At 37.4% G+C, this 21,209-nt stretch overlaps 1 protein-coding gene across 1 annotated transcript; it reads right to left on the reverse strand.

The window, feature by feature from the left end:
* Positions 1–5,778: 5,778 nt before the first annotated feature.
* LOC107497312 (olfactory receptor 1440-like) lies at positions 5,779–7,280 on the reverse strand. Its single transcript, XM_016118988.2, has one exon. It carries the CDS (start codon positions 7,176–7,178, stop codon positions 6,228–6,230), a length of 951 nt encoding a protein of 316 aa, XP_015974474.1. The 5' UTR covers positions 7,179–7,280; the 3' UTR covers positions 5,779–6,227.
* Between the last annotated feature and the right edge of the window lie 13,929 nt (positions 7,281–21,209).

Here is a 21,209-nt window from a genome sequence, read left to right on the forward strand (position 1 = left end):
CAGGGTTGCAAGAAGAGAAAAGAAAGCCAAATTGAAGAAAGCAAGCTCTTCCACATTTTACCCACCCAGATATTCTTGTTGATATTCTGACAGTTGTCTTGGAGAAATGTGGGAGGTGCTGCCTCCACAGCTGCCTTCTCCTGGAACTGAATCTTGACCTCGCTCTAGATGCCCAGCTGTGCACAGAGTTCTTCCAAGAGCTGGACATCCTATGAGCATTCAGGATGGAAATGTTTACTTTCCCTGGGCTCTGTGCTTTTGGTCATGGCTCCTACTCGCCATTGCTGTAAGAGAGAGGCTTCCAACTAAAGATTCTCTTAAATGTATCCTTAGGATCCAGTGCGAAGAGAGAAGAGGCAATTAACAAAGGAAACTGTCTTCAGCTAATTACTCTCCAGAGTGATGGATAGGAAAACAAACGAGAAATACCCCCAGCTGATATCTCTCCACACCATCACGTGTCCTCTGTGACCTAAATAACTCAAGTTCCAATTTTCCTTTTTCAGACCTTCAGAATCATGACATCTGGAAAGGACTCTCAAGACAGGCGATCCTGTCATTTGTTACCCAAAATGAACAACTTTGGTCATGAAAAGGAGTTATTAATAATCATGTCAGGACAGTAAACACAAACCAGGATTGTCCCAGGCAAACCAGGTCGTATGGTCACCCAACATTTGAAGTCTTTATCAGAACTGTCGGTGATTACATGCTCAGGCTCTGGGCTGTAAGTCAAAAATAAAAAAGGCAAAACTCATTTTAGGTATGCACCCTCAAGTGATGAAACTGTAAAGAAAACTCGAGATGAAACTGCTTGGGTCGAATTCTGTCTTAATTACTTATGAGCCCTGCGACCTTGATCCTTTTACTTAATCTCACTGTGCCTCAGTTACTTAGTCAGTAAAATGGATGTGATAATAACACGGCTATCTAAAAAGGTTGTGGTGAACTTAACTGAAATACCTGCCCAGTTCCTGGAAGGATTTAATAAATGCTAGCAATGTATCATTACTTATATTATCATCATTATAACTCCTCTGTTTATATTTTTTAAAACTGAGGTAATATAGGTACAATTCCCTATTAAACTCTTGTTACGCAATATTATTTTTACGTTTTTAAAACATTTTACATTTTCAATGGCTGTAAAATACACTACCCAAATTTTTAATTTCGTTAACGGTTTTCTTAATATATTGGAACTTTACCTTGTATTTTGTTTTATTTTTCATGATATAAATGCAATCCAGATACTCCTGACCTCATCGACCTTAACTATAATGACGTTATATATGATTTCTATTGAAAAATGTTAACCTTAGTGTTAAAAATAATCACGTACAGAAAACAACATAAAAACATAATTTGATGAATTATGAGAGCATCCCTGTAGCTGTCACGCATGTGAGATGATAACGGTTTGCTACCCACATCAGAAGTCCCCCATATGCTCTATCCCAGTAAAGCCCCCTCCCTCCCACCTAAGGGTGCCCACCATTCTGATGTGATGATAATCATTTCCTGACTTTTTTTTATAGTTTCATCACTCAAGTATGTATACCTGAAGGCTAAAACGAACTTTACATTTTTAATTTTTGACTTATAACACGGATTTATTATCTTACAGTATCTGGGGGTCGGACATCCACAATCAGTCTCACTAGGCTAAAGTCAAGGTGTGGGCAGGACTTTGTTCCTTTCTGGAGGAGTTTCGTCTTCTTTTAACATGTTGATTTTCACCCTCCCCCGCCCTCCTCCACTATCTCAAATTCATTTTTCCTTTGGAATTTCTCACAGTTTACATTTTTCTAATATAGTTTAATATGTCTTTCCGTCCTCTGTAGTTCATGTAAATTGGTAGTTGCATATAGGGCATGATCAAATGATTCAGTTTTGATAGTTTTAGCAAGACTGTCCCATATGTAAGATTGCTCATGTGTTTAGTATCCAAATTTAGAAGACACATGTCTCCGTTCTGAGCCACTTCATAAGTCCAGCAGTGCTTTGCCCCGCCGGCTGTCCTGTCCCAGTACCTAATGTTAACATGTCCCACAAATCTACCCTGGACCTCGTGTGCCACATCAGTGGATTTTTAAAAGCCTTCCTCTGCTTCTATTTTCCTCTCCAGTACGTAAATTGCACAGGTGTTTATTCTGATTATTTAAATGTAACTTCTAGTTTTACATTTGTGCGTCTTTCTTGCGGACGATGATTTTTCTTTCTCCTTAATACTGTCCACAGCAATGAGATGAGATGGCTCTTCTTAAAGAATGTATACATACCTGTTCAAATTTTTTAGAATGAGATAACAGCAAAAAAAAAAAAAAAAGGTTGTTTTGTTTTTTTTACTCTCCTCGATCAAAGATGCAGCTAGTATTTTGTGTAGAAAAGGGAGTGAGCATGAGGCGAGACACTGTCAGGTAGTGCCCAAATGAAACAGGTTAGAGGCCTTACAGATTGGTTGTGACGGCAACAGCTGGGCTGTAACAAAAAGCTCCAGAAACAACAGGTGAGACTAAGGGGATCTGAAGAGACGGAGAGGAAACATCTGATACAAATAAAACTTTGCACCGCTCAGATTTTTTCGTGCCCTCCCCTTGTATCTGACACCAAAACATATCACACAATACGGAGGCTCCACTGTTGTGGGAACTAGTTGCCCTCACTCCTTCCCAAGAAGGGAGGTACAGTTGCTAGGGTTAGTGAAACAGGTTACTGTCCTTGACGTGGCAGCTAGTTCTGACGTCCCAGCTGATTAACCACATCCCTCCACCACTGATTTCAGATTTCACTCACTCTTAGCTATTATTTCAGCTTGTCTACATTGCTTGTCAAGAGGGTTAACCCACACCTATATCCCTGAAAAGTCGGAGTCCTTAATCGCCTTGCTCTTGCTAGTTCTTGGTTGCTGCAATTTCCTATTAACCATTCTCCTGGGCACAGAAGCGTCGGGAGATGCTTCTGTGAATCCCCTGCGTTCCAGACATACTCCTTCCAGTCCCTGTTGTGTAGCAGCAACCCCAGTTCCTCATGATAATTATCCCCACCATATAGTAAGTCCTTTCTTTGCCTACTGATCTACGAGTATCAAGCGAAAGTCTCGGTTTCAAGTTCACTGAAATCTTTGTGTCCCCTGACGGAGGCGTTTGCCCCTTGGACTTAAGACCTATAACTTGGTAAAAGCTAAGCTTATGTAAAAATAAAGCACAAATTATAAAAGTGAGTCCCTTGGAATGGTAGTGAAGGAGTGAAAATCCTGTGCCCATTCTCCAGTTCCTGGAGTCATGTAGTCAAGCTACTGGGAAAAGGTATCATATATTAACTATTTGTTTAGTGCACATAGAGCTTTCTAGAAAATAGTGTCCTAACTACAAGTTTTTTTCTCTAGCATAATTCAGCTTTTAAACCAGATACTTCTGCATAAGACATACAATAATAAGATCAGTGGATTTCAGAGTCACACTCTCATTGTTGGCTTTGCCTCCTTTGCCATAAACTAGGTTTGAGCTGAGGCAATGTTGTATGGGATAGCTTAGGTGTTCTGTAAGCCCTCAGGTGGTGGTACTGGCACAGATACTGCAGGCATGGAAGGCAGACCTATATCTATAGTATGTGTCAGTTTGAGTCAGTATATATCACTCTCCCCTCCAGGGTGGTGGGGTTCACTATAGTACACCTACCATCAAGTAGTTGGCTCGCGTGCTTGAGTCCTGGTGCCTCGCTGAGGGCTCAGGTTCAGCTTATCCACTAGCACATTTTACATCCAGTAATGTCAGTAGTTTGGCCTTGATGGAGCTCAAGCATTGCCTTCAACCCTTCCACCATGGCCACTGTCTGTTTATGGTGGCCATGAATCGTGTATACAAAGAGAGAGGCTGGGCAATGTCCACAATATTTGTCAACCTGTCCAGCTAAGTGTTGGGAACTTCCACAGCAAGGCATGTTTTCTGGTGAACATTAACATGTGAGAAAAGTATGTGTGTGCTTTGTGCCCATTTCCATAAATCCATCCATACACTTCTTTCCTGGATGTTCTTGACCGCAGTCTTCCAGTCTTACTCCTTCCGGGCTCCTGATCAACAAGTCAAGCTCTCTGACACTGCTTAGGAGTCCAGGTAGATCCTTAACTCAGGCGCTTCTCCACTGATACAAATTGGACAACCAAGTATGCTTCTTAGAACTCTGACTACTAAAAGGATTTACCTTCCCCACTGTCCTTTACAGTCACTTTATGAGATAGCAACAAACTGCTTTCCAAAGTAGAGGCACCACTCATTGCACACTCTCATCAGCAGAGATGAAGACTCTGCTACTGCACACTCTAGTCAGTATTTGATATGGTCCCTACTTCCTAGTTTTTACCTAAATAGTAGGTGTGAAGTTGCATTGTTCCATTATTAATGAGGTTTAACATCCAATATGTTTCCAGATCACTTGTACTTCCTCGTGTAATTCCTATTGATTTATTTAGCCAATTTTAATTTAGATAATTTGCCTTTTTTATTCATAGGAGTCCATTATATATTCCAGGTAATAATCTTTTTTCAGTCATATTTGTATTAGTATCTTCTTCAATTGGGAATGAATCTAAGGGTTCTCAGCAGACTCCAGGAATTAATAATGTCTGTATGGGTCTTCTTGGTTTGGAAACATATAGACCAAACAAGAAACTATCTGTTTTCCACACACCTAGTATACAATGGTGGAACATGGATAGGATAATGGCAATAAACATCTCTTTAGAAAGTGAAAGAAGAAAAGACATATGTCACTCATTGGTCTATAGCAATTCCAAAATCCGACGAGGCAGATGTGTGAAACCCCCATATTGGAAGTGTGGGTTGTTCTGTGATTAGGTACTGCTTCCATTCTCCCCAACCCATCATTTTCCATGCCACTTCGTTCCATCTTCTGTAAAGCCATTACTTAGACTTTTATCCTCCTTGGACACATTTGAAAAGGAAATTAAAGAATGTCTCTTCCTTGGGGGGCTAATCAGTTGTCTCAGTCTTCTTCCTGGTCATTGAAAATTGATGGCCATATTTCTATTAGTCCATATTAATAGTTGTCTTCCTATCTACTTATTCAAATTAGCTCCACAGATCAATAGCCACATTTACAATTTCTAGATAGCTCTTTCAATAGATGATAGATAATGATAGATGATGATAGATAGATAGATAGATAGATAGATAGATAGATAGATAGGCATCTTAGACCTACAGGGCTTCTCTGCAAGAGTCACATTCTAACTTCCTAAATTTCTTTTATGTGAATCATTTTGTCAAGTTAAAAAGCTTACTGAGTATGACTCTCAACCATTTAGAGTTTATAGCAATGGGGCATGATGACCATATTCTTGATTTGGTTCTTCATACAAGGCTGAGTTTTATTGGTCTTTTTTTCTCAAAGTCCTTCTAATTTTTATCTTTACTAATTGCATATGAAAATCTCTTCTAACTCTTCAAGTCTCCAAATTTCTTGACTCTATTTCTATATTCTCTTGCCTGTAAACTGACCAATTGTTTTGTGAGCTCATCCCATTTTTGCATAATTTTGTTAATTACATCCAACAGCAGCCAACTCCTGCTACAAGCATTCTGTTTTCCCATATAGTCTCCCTTCCAAGTTATCTCAGGTGACAGGGTACCAAATATTTCATAATGCCGAATGTAAACTGCTATTCTTCCACTTAGCAATTACAGATTCCTGGACACCAACTGCCTGGCCCTAAATAAACATACAAATGTTAATAGTTTATTTTTTAAAATAACACACCACTACCTGTACAAATTTCTACAACAGCTATGGTAGACTGAGTATGCTACAGTAGCAAATAATTCAAAACAGATTTATCTCTTGCTAACACTGTATGTCCATCTTGAGTCAGCTGGGAGCACTTCTATTGTATCGTCATCTTACTCTTTATGAGTCAGCCGCTAATGGGAGCCCTGGGGAAGAAGAAGTTTAAAAAGCACACATATATACAGCCTCTGCCTGGAACTGAGATACGGCACATTTGCTTACATTTTATTTCTTATAACAAGTCACATAGCCAAAACCAATTTCAAAGAAGTGAAGTGCAATCCTTTCCCAGGGAGTAGAGGGGAAACAGATATTTATGAAAAGTTACACAATATATTGTAAGACTTACAAGAGCTACAATAGCCGTTTTCATACACTGTTCTGTATGTTTTGTGTCCTAAGCCCGAAAAGCCACCCCATAATCAAAAATTCAAGAAGAATATTCTCTTCTTCCATCTGCTTAGAGCATCTTTGATATCCTTGTTTCTTAGACTATAGATCAGTGGATTTAACATGGGAATCAACATAGTGTATACAATAGAGGCCATCTTGTTTTGGCTCAGAGAATCATCAGAGCCAGAACACAAATAGACAAAGGTACCTGAGCCAAAGAAGAGAGTCACTGTTGTCAGGTGAGAAGCACATGTGTTGAAGGTCTTGGACCTGCCTTTACCTGAAGAGATCTTCAGAATGGTGGCAACGATATAACCGTAGGATATCATGATAACTAGAACAGATGCAAAGCCAAAGATCACTGTGAGAACAGAGACTGTAACTTGCAAGAAAAAGCTGTCAGAGCAGGCTAAGATCATCAGTTGGGGCAGGTCACAGAAGAAATGGTTGATGACATTTGGTCCACAAAAGTGAAGCTGAAGTAAGCCACACAGTTGGATCAATGAGCCAAAGAATCCAGCTATACAAGATCCTACCATCATCTGCACACAGAGGGTGGGGGACATGACGGCTGTGTAGAGCAGAGGGTTCCAAATGGCAGCATATCTATCATAAGCCATGGCTGCCAGGAGACAGCACTCAGTCAGAGCCAGGCTAGAGAAGAAAAAGTATTGCATGGCACAGCCCATGAAGGAGATAGATTTCTGCTTTTTGAAGAAATCTGAAAGCATCTTGGGAACTGTGGAGGAAACATAACAAATATCTAAGAAGGCAAGTTTATTGAGGAAGAAATACATAGGCGTGTGCAGGTAGGAGTCTATCTTGATCAAGGTGATGAGAGCCAGATTCCAGGACACTGTCATGAGGTAGACCCCTAGGAATATTGAAAATAGGATGGCTGAAAGCCTTGGAAATTCAGAGAAGCCCAATAGGATAAACCTAGTAACTGTAGTACTGTTTCTTCCTTCAGCCATTGCCATGATGCTTCTGAGATCTGAAGGGAAATAACAAAAGAAGTCACTTGATAGTCCAGTATCCCTAAGTGATAAAAATTAAATGGATGATGTCACCCTGCCATTCAGTTCTCTAACTTGAATGATTGCCCTATAAATATGATACAAAAAAAAAAAAACCCTGCCATATAACTTTTTATTTTTTATATTTGGGAATCTTTTATCAATGTATAAACTACTACATAGAGAAAAGAACATCCATATAAATATAAACCCCCCATTTGCATTTTAAAAATATATATCTAGAAACACCTATCCCATTGATGATGAATGAAAAAGCAGCAGAAGAGCAAATGAAACCTATGCAAGAATTCTAAAATAAAGAGAGAAACTAAACATTATGTTGAGATCATACATGGAGGACTAATTATTCAAACTAACAAATAAAAATGCTGGATCAAATATTTTAGAAACCTGATCAAATGCATCGATTAGTTGGTTTTTTAAAAGGTAAGTACCATTCAAAACAAACACTAGGTTACATTTGAGAAACCCAGTGGGGTAGCAGAACAGTGAACCTGGTTTGGCATTAAAGACATTTGTCAAACTAAGATGACCTAAACTTAAATATATTTTTACTTCATGACACTTGGTATCCAGAACAAGGGCCCAGTCAGGGTGGAGAATGTAACAGGATATTCTGATATAAATCTGGGACCTCCAAAGCAATATACTATTAATACAAAAGTAAAAGCTCAAATAACCATCATCCCAAGGAAACACAAAGAAAGTTATATGTCTAAAACTTGGCATTGAGTAGAGACAACGTTTTAATCACTTCAGGAAATTTGTAACTATAAGACATTTAACTAATGTCTAGTGCAGTCCAATTTCACACAACTTAAAATACCTGAAAAACCTCAAACAGGAATTTAGTTTAATGAAACACTGGATGGTAATGCTCTAGGCTAGTGCAATTCAATATTGCCAGTCCATAAATCACTTGTTACAAGTTAGGTATGAGATAAGGAGATCTGACGCATCATAAACAAATTCACAGCTTCTCGAGCATTGCTCAAGAAAGTATTACTATGAAATAATTAGTAGCTATACTAAACAGTGCTGTAGTAGATTTACAATTGGGGCAATATCCTTATCTTGTTGTCATTTGCAGACTGGTACCAGTCTACAGGCCACAGTAACACTGCTCTAGTTACCTGGCAGAAGTAAATGCAAATCCTCTCTGGAGAAACCCACTTTCATCCCAAGCTTTCGTATTTTCTCAAGTATATTTCATCCCAAGTATTTTCACAGATGGAATTACAGGAAAATGAACAACTCATAATCAAAAATCACTAAGCACCTAAGGACTATGGTACTGACTGAGAGCTAGTGGAAGACGCTTCACAGAATCATACCAAACAGGCTTCAGATAATTGAACTTACCATATTCAGAATAAAAAAATAAGTAGGTTGCACGAATTTTAAGAAATATGAACATCTGTGTAAATATAAGTGAAGAACAAGCAGGTTTACAGATGGCCAGTGAGAACACACAGAAAGCCACCTGACTCTGTGGGCCTGAGAAAAACTTCATAAACCTGAGCATTTAGCACTGCGCTAGGGGAAGCAAAGGGGAGACTGTTAGCCCCTGGCCTGGCTTTGCAGAATCAAAAGGAGGCCTACAAGATTATAAATTCCCCCTTAAGGGAGAAGGAATATGCATGGGAAAAGTCTGAGAAAGCCTCAGAATTCATAACAGACCAGATGGAAAGTATTTTTCTCCCAAAGCCAGTCAGTAAAGACTACAAGAAAATGAATGTTTCTTCTAATGCAAAGACAGCAATGCAAGACTTCAAGAACATGAAAAATCAAGAAAACATGATATTACAAATGAATCCAATAATTTTCTGGTACTCAACTCCAAAGAGATGGAAATCTGTGATTTGCATGGTAAGAATTCAAAATAATTGTTTTAAGGGAGCTCAGTGAGCTACAAGAAAATGAAGAAAGACAATTCAATGAAATAAGAAAAATGATATATGAACAAAATGAGAAGTTTAACAGAAAGACAGAAATCTAAAAATGAACTAAATAAAAATTATGGAGCTGAAGAACACAATGAATGAAATGAAAAATGCCATAGAGACAAAGTGGAACAAAAAATCATCAGACAAAGTGGAACAAAAAATCTGCGAAGAACAGGTTTTATGAAATTATCCAGTTAGGAGAACAGAGAAACAAGAACAAAAAAGAATAAGAAAATCCTACATAAACTTTGGGTTACCATTAAGAGAAACAAACTGTACATTATTGGACTCGAGAAGAAGTGAGGGAGAAAAAGGCTGTAGTCTTATTTAAAAATATAATGGTTTCAAGTCTGGGAGAGATTCAGATAGCTAAGTTCATGAAGCTTATCAATTCTCCCCAAATTGCAACCTATCCAAGATGTATTATATTAACACTGTCTAAAATCAAAGACAAAGAGAGAAAATTAAAAGCAGCAATTGAAAAAAAAAATCTCACATACAAGAGGATATCCATAAGGCTGTCAGTGAATTTCTCAGCAAAATCTTGGAGGCCAGGAATGATTGGGGTGATATATTCGAGGTGATGAAAGAAAAAAATGCCAACCAAAAATACTTTATCCATTAGAGTTGGCCTTCAAAAATGAAAGAAAAATTAAAATTTACCCAAACAAACAAAAGCTGAGAGTGCATCACCACTAGACCTGCCCTAAAAGAAATATTGAAAGGAGTTCTCCAAGCTGAAATAAAAGAACACTAATTAGTCACATGAAAACAGATGAGAATATAAACACATATAAATAGAAAAAATCAGAATATTGTAATATGATGATGTGTTAACCACTTGATGTTAGTATAAATGTTAAAGAACAAAAATATTCAAAAAGTAGCTGTAGCTACAATAATTTGATAATGAGTACACGATATAAAATAGGTAAATTATGATAGCAAACCATAAAATGTGGGGGAGGGGGAAATAAAGAGGTATAGTTTCTGTGTGTGATCGAAGTTGTTATAACATTAAAAGGTCTATTTTAACACTAAGATGTTTTATGCAAGCCACGTGATAACCACAAAGCAAAAACCTACATACAGAAGAGATAAAGATAAGAGAAGCAAAGTATATAACACTATGGAAAATGATTAATTTACAAAGGAAACAAAAAGAGGAAGAAAAAAGCAAAGGAACTATGAAATAGCCTATAAGCAATACGATGGCATTAGTAAGTCCCTACATATCAAAAATTACTTTAAATGTAAGTAGATTAAATTCTCTGATCAAAAAGCAAAGAGTGGCTGAATGGATTTTTAAAAAGACCCAACCATATGCTCCCTGGGAGAGGCTCACTTCAGATTTAAGGACATGCAAAGGCTCAAACTGAAGGGATGAAAAATACATTTCAAACAAATGGAACTGAAAAGAGAGCAGAGATAGCTATACTTATATCCGGCAAAATAAACTTTAAGTCAAAAACTATAACAAGAATCTTCCGCAGGAAGCCTATCTGCCACCACTGTGGCTACTGTCATGCCTCTAGTGATCTCTGAGAAATTCCAGCACATTTTGTGAGCACTCAACACCAATGTCAATGGGCAGCAGAAAATAGCCTTTGCCATCACTGCAGTTGAGGGTGTGGGATGAAGATATGTTTATGTGGTGTCGAGGAAAGTGGACAGCAACTTCATCAAGAGGGCAGGAGAGCTCACTGAGGGTAAGGTGAATGGATCGTCACTATTATGCAGAATCTATGCCTGTACAAGATCCCAGGCTGGTTCTTGAATAGATGGAAGGACAGGAAGGCTGGGAAACAGAGCCAGGTCCTGGCCAATGATCTGGACAACAAGCTCTGGTGACTATCTGAAATGATGAATTTAAAAACCTAGAAGAAATGGATAAATTTCTAGAAACATACAAGTTATCAAGAGTGAACCATAAAGAAATCGAAAACTTATACATTTGTGGCTAAGGAGATTGAAGTAGTAATGAAAAAAAAAAAAAAGCACCCAACAAAAAAGACACCAGACCAAATGTCTTCACGAATGAACTTTATCAAACATTTAAAGAAGTAATACCGATCCTTCTCAAAATTTTCCAAAAAATACAAGAGAAAAGAGCATTCCCAAACTCACTTTATAAGCCTGGCATTACCCCCAAACCAAAGCTAGATAAAGACATTAAAAGAAAACTACAGACAAATATCCCTGGTGAATACAGATGAAAAAATTCTCAACAAAATATTAACAAGCCAGATTCAACAGTACATTAGAAGGATCACATATCACCATCAAGTGGGATTCATCTCTAGATGCAAGGATGATTCAACAAACATAAATCGGAACATGTGACATATCACATTAGTAGAATGAAAGATAAATATTATATGATAATCTTGATTGATACAGAAGAAGCACCTGACACAATTCAACACCCTTTTAGGATCAAAGCCCTAAACAAATTGGGTATAGAAGGAATGCACCTCAACATAGGTATCACTTCACACTTGTTAGAATGGCCGTCTTAAAGAAGATAAGAGATTACAAGTGTTGACGAGGATGCAGAGAAAAGGGGATCTTTATGCACTGTTGGTGGGATTGTAAATTGGTACAGCTGCTGTAGAAGACAGTATGGCGTTTCTTCAAAAAATTAAAAACAGAACTACCATATTATCTAGAAATTTCACTGTGGGTATTTATCTGAAGAAAACAAAACACTAACTCAAAAAGTTATGTGCACCCCCATATTCACTGCAGCATTATTTACAATAAAAACGACCTAAATGTCCATTAACAAATGAATAGATAAATTAATTGTGGTATACATACACAGAATATTATTCAGACATAAAAAAGAATGGAATCTTGCCATATTTGACACAATGAATGGATCTAGAAGGTATTACACTAAGTGAAATAAGTCAGGCAGAGAAAAACAAATACCATGTGGTTTCACTCATATATGGAATCTAAAACAAACAAACAAACAAAACAAAATAAAACAAAAACAGACTCGTAGAAACAGAGACCAAAGGGATCATTTCCAGAAAGAAGCAGGTGAGGAGAGAGGTGAAAAGGGAGCAGGAAATATAGTCAATAAAAGTGTGGTAAGTTTGCAATGTGACGGATGATTAGTAGAATTAGTGGGGTGATCACACTGTAAGATATAAAAATGTTGAATCACTATGTTGTACATTTGAAACTCATATAACCAATATAATGTATATAAACTTATTTAAATAAATTTTTTAACATTTAATTAAATGAGTTAGATTTACAGATTGAACGTACACATCTCGTTTCAAGAAAAATCAATACATAATGAGCAACAGCAAGTCATCTCCTGGTGAAGTTACAGAACTTTAATGATAAGAAAAGAATTTTTTCAACGACTAGGGGAAAAATAGCAAGTTACCTGTAAGGAAAAACATCAGATTGGCATTGGATTCCTCCATAGTAATATTTGAGGGTAAAAGATAGTGAAGTAATGCTTACAAAAGTCTTCCTCTGAAATAGTGTGTTAAAAAGTTTTATAACAAACGAATTGTCATTCAAATATTAAGGCAATTGAAAAATATTTTTCAACATGAGAGATTCTGGAGAATACAGTTTCTATTAGCCCTTGATGAAGAAAAAAGCTACTATAATATGAATATAAAACAACGTTTTTTAAATAACAAAGATACTAGTGGTAGCATTTCATTCATTTAAAACGACTGTGGTAACTATGGTTATATGATATACAAATGAATCACAAAAAGGATTGTTTAAATACTTCTCAATCATTTTAAATGATAATGTAAGTTTATATTTATTGACAATAAAAATTGGGTTACAGAATAGCGTATATTAAAAAAATAAAACAAATTACATATACATACCTACACATGTATAAAAATTTCCTAAGTATTTATGTAAAGACATTTGACAGTGGTTGTCTCTGGGTTATGAGAGTATGTGCAATATCATTTTTATTATACCTTATTTGTAGTATCTACAAAGTTATAGTAAGAATATTTTATTTTAACTATTAGGAGGAAAATTATGATATTTTATTTTGAAAAGATACAATTTATATACTTCATGCCTTAACTTTGTTACAGATTACCGATTGGGTAGAAAAGTCATGAAATCATACCAGTATAATGTAAAGGAGAGAGAAAGAGTCCAATATAGCAAAAGAAAATACCATGCTGCTTAAAACTTCAGCCTTCTGTTGAAACAATCAGTATGCATAATGGTAGAAAATATTTACAATTGAAAAAATAATTGCAACTCACTAGGGTTGTACTAGCTGGAATATAAACATTTCACCCATGTTCTAATGTTTAGGTTTCAATTTCTGTAATGGGAGGAAGGAGCACCTGCTTTAAGGCACCGATTCCTGTATAGAGAGTACAGGCCAACAAAACATTGTTCTGCCTTGTTATGGTTTCATAAAATAATTAACACATATAAAATATCATTCATTAAGATCGATAATACAAGAAAAGCTCATCTATCAACCATCCCCTTTTTAAAAATACTACTATTTCATCTTTGGAATTACTTGATTTTATTTTCATCTCCCGCCACAAGGGTGATCACATAACATCACACCCACCCGAGGCATCTACCTTGTAGCAGAGGAAGGGCAACAATGAGCACATGACCATGGCATCCACTGATGCTTCCTATACCACATCATCCAGAAGCTGCTGGACTGATAGAGTGATGGAGCAAAGAACCCCAGGGATAACTCAGGTGCCGAGTGTAAGAAGACACGTGAGGCCGGGTATCCTCTAGAAGCCATCATAAATGCACTAAATCTACAACCACTCTCTGTTGCCTTATCCAACCGAGGTAGACTGCGTAGGTCTGGAAATCAAAAGGTAGAAGCAGAGTGAACGTACTTATCATCATTCCTACTCGAGGTGACATATTTGGTGATTTTGTTCTTCCAGTACCTATAATTCTGGGTTCTGTGCCCATAGTAAAGAAAGATCTGGAGCTTGAGGGGTTTTGTTTTGTTCTGTTGATGTAACAAGACTTTACTGAAAACAGAAAACTGGGTGAACCAAGGATTATAAACAGGAATGTGGGAATATGGGCTCCTAGCTAAACAAAAACAGAAAAAAGCACAAAAGGAGGGGGTCTCAGAAGGAAGGCAGATAGCGAGAACCAGGAAAGGGGAGGAGGAAAGAGATATTTTTCTTCTTCCCATTAAAAAAGAAAAGAAACCTAACATAGGAACAGGAGCGCGCGCACGCGCGCGCGCACACACACACACACACACGCACACACACCAATATTTGTTCCCGAGTAGAAACATAGAACTGAACACTCTGTTCTCTTTGAAAACAAACAAACGAATAAATAAACAAATACACACACACACACACACCAGAAAAAAACCCTCCTGATTTCCTCAAGAGGAACGGTTCCACAAGGAACACAGCAAGAAACTTTAAAACAATACCTGCTGCTCCATCACATTTGGATCCCTTGCCAAGACAGAGCAAGCAAGGAAAGAAGCCATTATCATGAACCAGGAAACTAATTTGCTTGTTATATGATGAGGGCAAGCAAGAATATTTTTGTACTGACGTGATCTAATGGGGAATCTTTTTGTACTTAACCCCTTGCCCAATTTTCACAATAAATAGACAAGTGAAGGAGCCATGGCCTGAGAAAAGCATGGTGACCAGGGACTCAGAATCCTAAGGGATGAAAGTCTGGGTCAACTCAACACCCTAAGCCACCTAAACCAGCAGAAGCTGAGGTTTAAAGGGATTTAGAATGGACGGACGATAAAGGAGCAAACAATGATATCAGTTGACTCAATACCTGATGCAGTGTTGGAGCTGTAGTTTATCCCACTAATCTTCTAATTTTCTCCAGGAAAAGAGATTAACCAGAATTGGGAGAAAATGTTTATTACACAAGCAAGTACATCTGAATGTGCAAGTGATGGACTGTACTGGAGGCTCCAGTGATGCGCCGTGCACAGTTCACCTTCGGGACTAAGGCATTTGTTCTGGACAGATTTTCATAGCTGCTAACTCTCGGCTGTGCGCCTTTCCTGGGACCTCTCTGAAGGTCATGCCCCACCTCAAGGCAGGTCGGCTAGAGGCTCCAGGTCTCAAGCATCCCCATAGGACCAACTGAGGTCTTTGCATCACAATGCAACACCTCACTTTCTGCTTTTATGGCCTCTGGAGTATTGATCCTGAGAGCATTCTCCAATAGATTTCCTGCAGGCAATTCTTAGCCTCACAGCTTGTTTCCCAGGATCTAGACCTAAGATAATCACTTTAAAAGCAGGAAGACTGAAGATACACTCAGTGGCAAAGTAATTCCCTATGACCCAGGAATTCTACTCCATAACCTAAAGACACTGATGCACATATGCACTGGGCACATATGTGGATTTGCCCATAGCAACACTGTATTAACCTCAAATTGGAAACATGGAAACATGTGGAATGGATAAGGAAATTGTGGTCTTATCACACATGCAATGCTATATCAAAATAAAAATGAACAAACTAGAGTTGTGCGATTACATGGAAGAAAGTTACAAATATAAAATGAAGCGAAAGAAGCAAGACACAAAATAATACTTCAATAGGATTGCAAAAATCAAAGGCTCAGGAACAGGCAAAACCAAACAACATTGTTTAGTGACGTTTACACAAACAGTAAAATTATAAAGCAAAGGAATGAAATTGTTACATCTGCTGGAGACAGAGCCTTTTGAGATTCAGAAAAACAGAGACGACGTCTGGAATGGTGATAATGCTACATTTCCTGATATCGGTTGTGGTTATGCAAGTGTTCTCTCTATACCATTATTGTGTACAATTATGCTGTATGTATTTCTGAACATGTGTGACAATTTTACAATAAAAAATAAAAATAAAAAACATTTTAAAAATAAGCGATTCAACTTACTTTTAACACCACTGTGTAAAGATATGTTTTAAAACTGGAAACCAGAACAGAATGGAGGCAAGTAGTATTATTTATTAAAAAATGGGGTCATATTCACTCCTGCTACTTTCTGTGAACACCTTCAGTAGTCTGCACACTCTATAGAGGAGCGAGCATGGGTTTCTTGTGGGAATACACAGCCTTTGTCAGAGCCTAAGAGTAAAGTGAACCCTTCCAACATAAATGACCTACACGAATGAAACAATGTTGGGTTTTCTCAGTCCTTGAAAATAACATCTCATTCCTCATACTAAATGGGAATGTTCAGATGGCATTTTGTCACCTTCTGCCTTTAAATAGACTTAAACTAGCCCCATCCAAGATTTTTTTGGAAAAATAAACATATTAGATAATATCTGAGATGGTGATTTTTTTCCCCCATCAATCCTTATTCTGGGTATTCAACCCAAAAAAAACTTGAAAACATTTCTCTGCAAAGATATGTGCTCCCCAATGTTAATAACAACATTATTCGCAGTGGCCAAGACATGGAAGCAACCCAAGTGCCTTTCAATGGATGATGGATAAGGAAGATATAGTACATATATACCATAGAATATTACTCAGCCATAAGGAAAGATGAAATACTGCCATTTGTGACAACATGAAAGATCTTAAGATAATCATGCTAAGTTAAATAAGTCAGACAGAAAAAGTTGAGAACCCTATGATTTTACTCATATGTGGGATTTAAAACTGAAAGCAACAAATGAATATGACTAACAGAGACTCACGAACACAGACAGCAGATTAGTGATTATCAGAGGGAATGGGGAGAGGGGAAGTAGGTAAGGATAAAGGGGCTCAAATAGATGATGACGAAAGAAATTTAACTTTGCGTGGTAAACACACAATGCAATATACATATGCTGTATTATTGAAATGTACATTTGAAACCTATATGGTTTTATTAACCAATGTCACCCCAATTATTTTAATTAGAACAAAGAAAGAAGGTTAAGGGTCAAAAGAGACATGAAGATCCAATATCAATTATTGGTGAGTCAAAATAATCATACTAAGCGAAATAAGCCAGACTGAAAATGTTGAAAATCACATGATATCACTTCTATGTGGGATATAAACCTAAAAGCAACAAATGAACAGGACAAACAAGCAGAGACCCATGGACATGGACAATGGATTAGTGGTTACCGGAGGGGAGTAGGGAGTGGGGAGGTAGATAGGAGAAAAAAATTATATCGTTTCTTCAATTAAAAAAATATTTAAACATAAATAAATTTATTTTTAAAAGAATCATATTTATCAATTATCAGCGGCCACAAAAATGCCAATAGAAAGCCATTACCAAAATTTCAAAAGCCAATGGAAATGTGTACATTTATTATAAATTATACCATATAGAGAAATTAAACAACCCAACTCATTTGCTTTGTATGAGAATAGTAGCAATTTACAGTGGTTTCTCTATTTCAGACTAAGAAGAAAAATTATTGGTCCTTAATAAAAATGGAGAAATTCATTATTAAGAGGGAGGTTAAACTTCTCCAACATTTTATAGTGTTGAATTTGGCTAAATGTCTTACTCCCTCTGAGCTTCGTTTTCATCCTGTATAACATGGTGATAGCCCACTCTTCACAGGGCTCTTGTGAGTGCTTACTTAGGCTCTGGAATAGTGCCTAATGCAGAGATTCCCACAGAGTTGTTATTATAGTAAGAGATCACTGTCATCATCATGAGGCAACATGGCAGATGAATCTTTCAAATCTGGGGTTAATAAAAGCAAAAAGGAGGGTCATTTGATAACATGCCATGGACTCCTCCGTGCCCACCCTACAAACTGGCTAATGTTTTACATTCCACACAAGTAGTCTTACTTTTAGCTGAAAGATCTTGGTTCCTGTTAAAATATGGGTAATCTTGTATTGGGAGAAGTGGAGGTGATATGAAACAAAACAAAACAAAACAAGAAGAATAACAGATATCTGGGAAGGGAAGAAGGACAGAAGATGATGGGGGAGAGGGGACTGCAAAACGCTATCTTGAAGACCATGGGGGGCTTAAGAGAGCAGGACAGTGAGAGGTAGGAGGAAAATGCAGACAAGGTAAACAAACGGTGATGGTGAATTGGAGGCAGTGAAGACAAATTGTTCTAACATGTCCCTGCTTACCCAGATGCTCTTCACAATTCTGTGCCTGGGTAAAATCTGGGGCATTGCCCACGCTGCTGCCTTCCCTTGGTCCTCAAGAAAGCATAGTTTTTTCAACAGAGGCGCTTCCAACTAGCAATTCTCTAAAATGTTTCCTTAGGGTCCATTGAGTAGGGAGAAGAGGCAATTAGCAGAAGATAATATTTTCTTTTGCATATTCTCATGAGTGTTGAGTGAAGGAAACTAGTGGGGAATTTTCTCAACTGGTCCCATTTCTCTATCCTTTTCTCACCCTCTCACGGTCTAATTAAAAGTTATCATTTTATGGTGTTTGCTAAATGCAGACACTATTCTAAGCTCTCGCAGAATACATAGATCAATACTCACATGTAGTAACAATGCTTACAGCAGCCTAGGTGGTGGGTACTGTTAGGATGCTCATTGTCACAGATGCGAAAACAGAGCAGTTAAGTGACTTTTCCCAAGGCTGTCTCACTCATCAGTGACAGCCGTGGATCAAAGGCAAGCACTTTGGCTCCAGTCTGGTTTTTAGCCCAGTGTGTAAATTCTGTCTGTATAGTACACAAGGACATTTCCTTGAAATGTGATAAAATGTGATAAAAGGAACAGAGTATGTTAAGGGCTCTTGTTATGAGGTTGCCTTTTTAGAAATATTGTACTATTTTTTAATTTATGTATTTATTTTCATTTTTATTGTAAATAAAAATACAGATGAGTACATAACGGACATAAAATATATATGGACCATTTTTTGAAAACATTTTTAAAGCAAACATCCAGATCAAGAAACAGGACATTGCCAATGACCCAGAACACACTCTAAGCCTCTTCTTTATCATAATTCCCCTTCGCCCAGAGGAAAACGCCATCCTGGCTTTGGGAAAATATGTTCTTGATTTTCTTAATAATTTTACCACGTATTTACATTGAATGTATATTTTATATAATGTACATTAAATAAATGGATTCATATAAATGGAAGTCTTTAGTATATATTCTTTTGTGTCTGCCTTCTTGCTCTAAATATTGTTTCATCCATGTTGCTGTGTGTGCATCTAATTCATTCATGTTTTTCCTGCTGTGTGTTATTCCATTATATGACTGCATGACAATTTATCCTCTCTACTGTTAATTGGCATGTGCTGTTTCCATTACAGGCTATTACTAACAGTGCTGCTATAAGCATTCTTTTTTGTGCCTTTTCTTGCACACATGTGAAAATTTTTCCAACACGATCACGTAGGAGCTCAGTTCCTTGGTTGTACTGAATGCATTATCTTCAACTTTTCCAAAGTGTTTCAACTTGTTTTCCAAACTGATTGTGTGCTTCTACACTTTCACAAAGTAGCTTAGGAGAGTTTCTGTTGCTCCATATCCTTAATACTTGTGTTATCAGACTGTTTAACATTCACCCATCTCTTAGTTCTCCAACAGAATATCAAATTATGGTATTAAATTCAATATCTCCATTTGCTAATTAAGCTGAACACCTTTCCATATGTTTACAGGCAATTTGGATTACCTGTTTTGTGACATGTTTGCTTAGGGTATTTACTCATTTTTCTATTGTGTCTTACATCTTCTTGGTGGTTTGTAGCATTTCTTTATATACTCTAGGCACAAGACCTTTGTCAAGTATTTGTGTTCAAATATTTTCTTCCAGATTCTGATTTGTTTTTTCACTTTCATGTGGTATCTTTTGGTGGAAATTGATTCTTAATTTTAATGTAACCGAATTTATGAATCTTTTTTCTTATAGTTAGTGTTCTTTTAGATTTTCATTTTACCTTAACCTTTGCCTCTTGAATCCACCTGGAAATGATTTTTGTGCTTTGTATGTGTAAAGATACATTATTTTCTTTTATGTGAATACCTAATTGTCTGAGCACCTTCTACTGACAAGCCTGTCCTTCCCCCACTCACTTGCAGTCCCAGCGTTGCTATAAATCAAGCATCTATGTACGCAGGACTCAATTTTCGACACTCTCTTTTCTACTAGTCTATTTATTTGTCTCTGAAGCAATGCAACTCTGTGTAATTAATGCAGCTTCTCAATAATTTGTATCTCATAAGGAAAAAACATCTTGGGTATATTTTGCCCTTTGCATTTCCTTATTCATTGTAATCGACTTTTCAGTTTCTACAAACAAATACGTTGGGATTTTTATTGGGATTTCACTAAATCCATATGTTAATTGGGGAGAAGAGAAATCTTTACAAGGATGAGTCTTTTGAGCCATTGAGCCTTTTGATCCATTTGGCAGCAACCCGAGTAACTAAAAACCTATGGTCTAGGGCTCGTGAAGGACCTCCACCCTGCTGTGGTCATTTTCATCATCGCCCATCATGTGGCCAACAATCAAGGCTGGCTCTGGTCGCCAGGCTGAATCTCTCTACTTGGTTGTTCAGTGTCTCTTCTCTGGTGAGTCACTCTGGTGGGTGTTAAAGTATGACACTAAGATCTTTACACTTATCCCCACTCCCATATGTTCATCCATATGCCTCTACCCCAGACCTCCTTGTCCTAATCTTTCCATGTTTTTCCTTTCATATCCCTGAGCAGCCATTCAGGCCATTTGCCTTCCCCATGTGCCTGTATATATTCTACTCACAGAACCTTCATTTATGCAAAGTGAATGACCAGGTTCACTGCTCCAAGCCCTACCCATTGAGAGGGAATTCTGACTTAAAAAATATATATTTCCATGGTTGATTTGGCTTATTGGGTTAGCCAGTCAGTTGTTTCTATCTCTCCCCTAAAACTTAATTGTTTCTCCCGAATCTCTACTCTGTCAGAGAGGACAAGCCTCTTGGGTAAAAGAAAGCCAATTTTAAAACACATCGGTAGCTTTTAATCATTCTCAACATTCTGGTAATTTTCCCATAACATTGGCACGAGATGTTCTTAAAACCAGCAAAGCTGTCCAGCATC

Source organism: Rousettus aegyptiacus, unplaced genomic scaffold (genome assembly GCF_014176215.1).
Source record: "Rousettus aegyptiacus isolate mRouAeg1 unplaced genomic scaffold, mRouAeg1.p scaffold_m13_p_5, whole genome shotgun sequence".
Taxonomy (NCBI): domain Eukaryota; kingdom Metazoa; phylum Chordata; class Mammalia; order Chiroptera; family Pteropodidae; genus Rousettus; species Rousettus aegyptiacus.

Bases quoted from the DNA above. Each gene is read 5' to 3' on its own strand.
- LOC107497312 (XM_016118988.2), bottom strand. From the start codon at position 7,178: ATGGCAATGGCTGAAGGAAGAAACAGTACTACAGTTACTAGGTTTATC.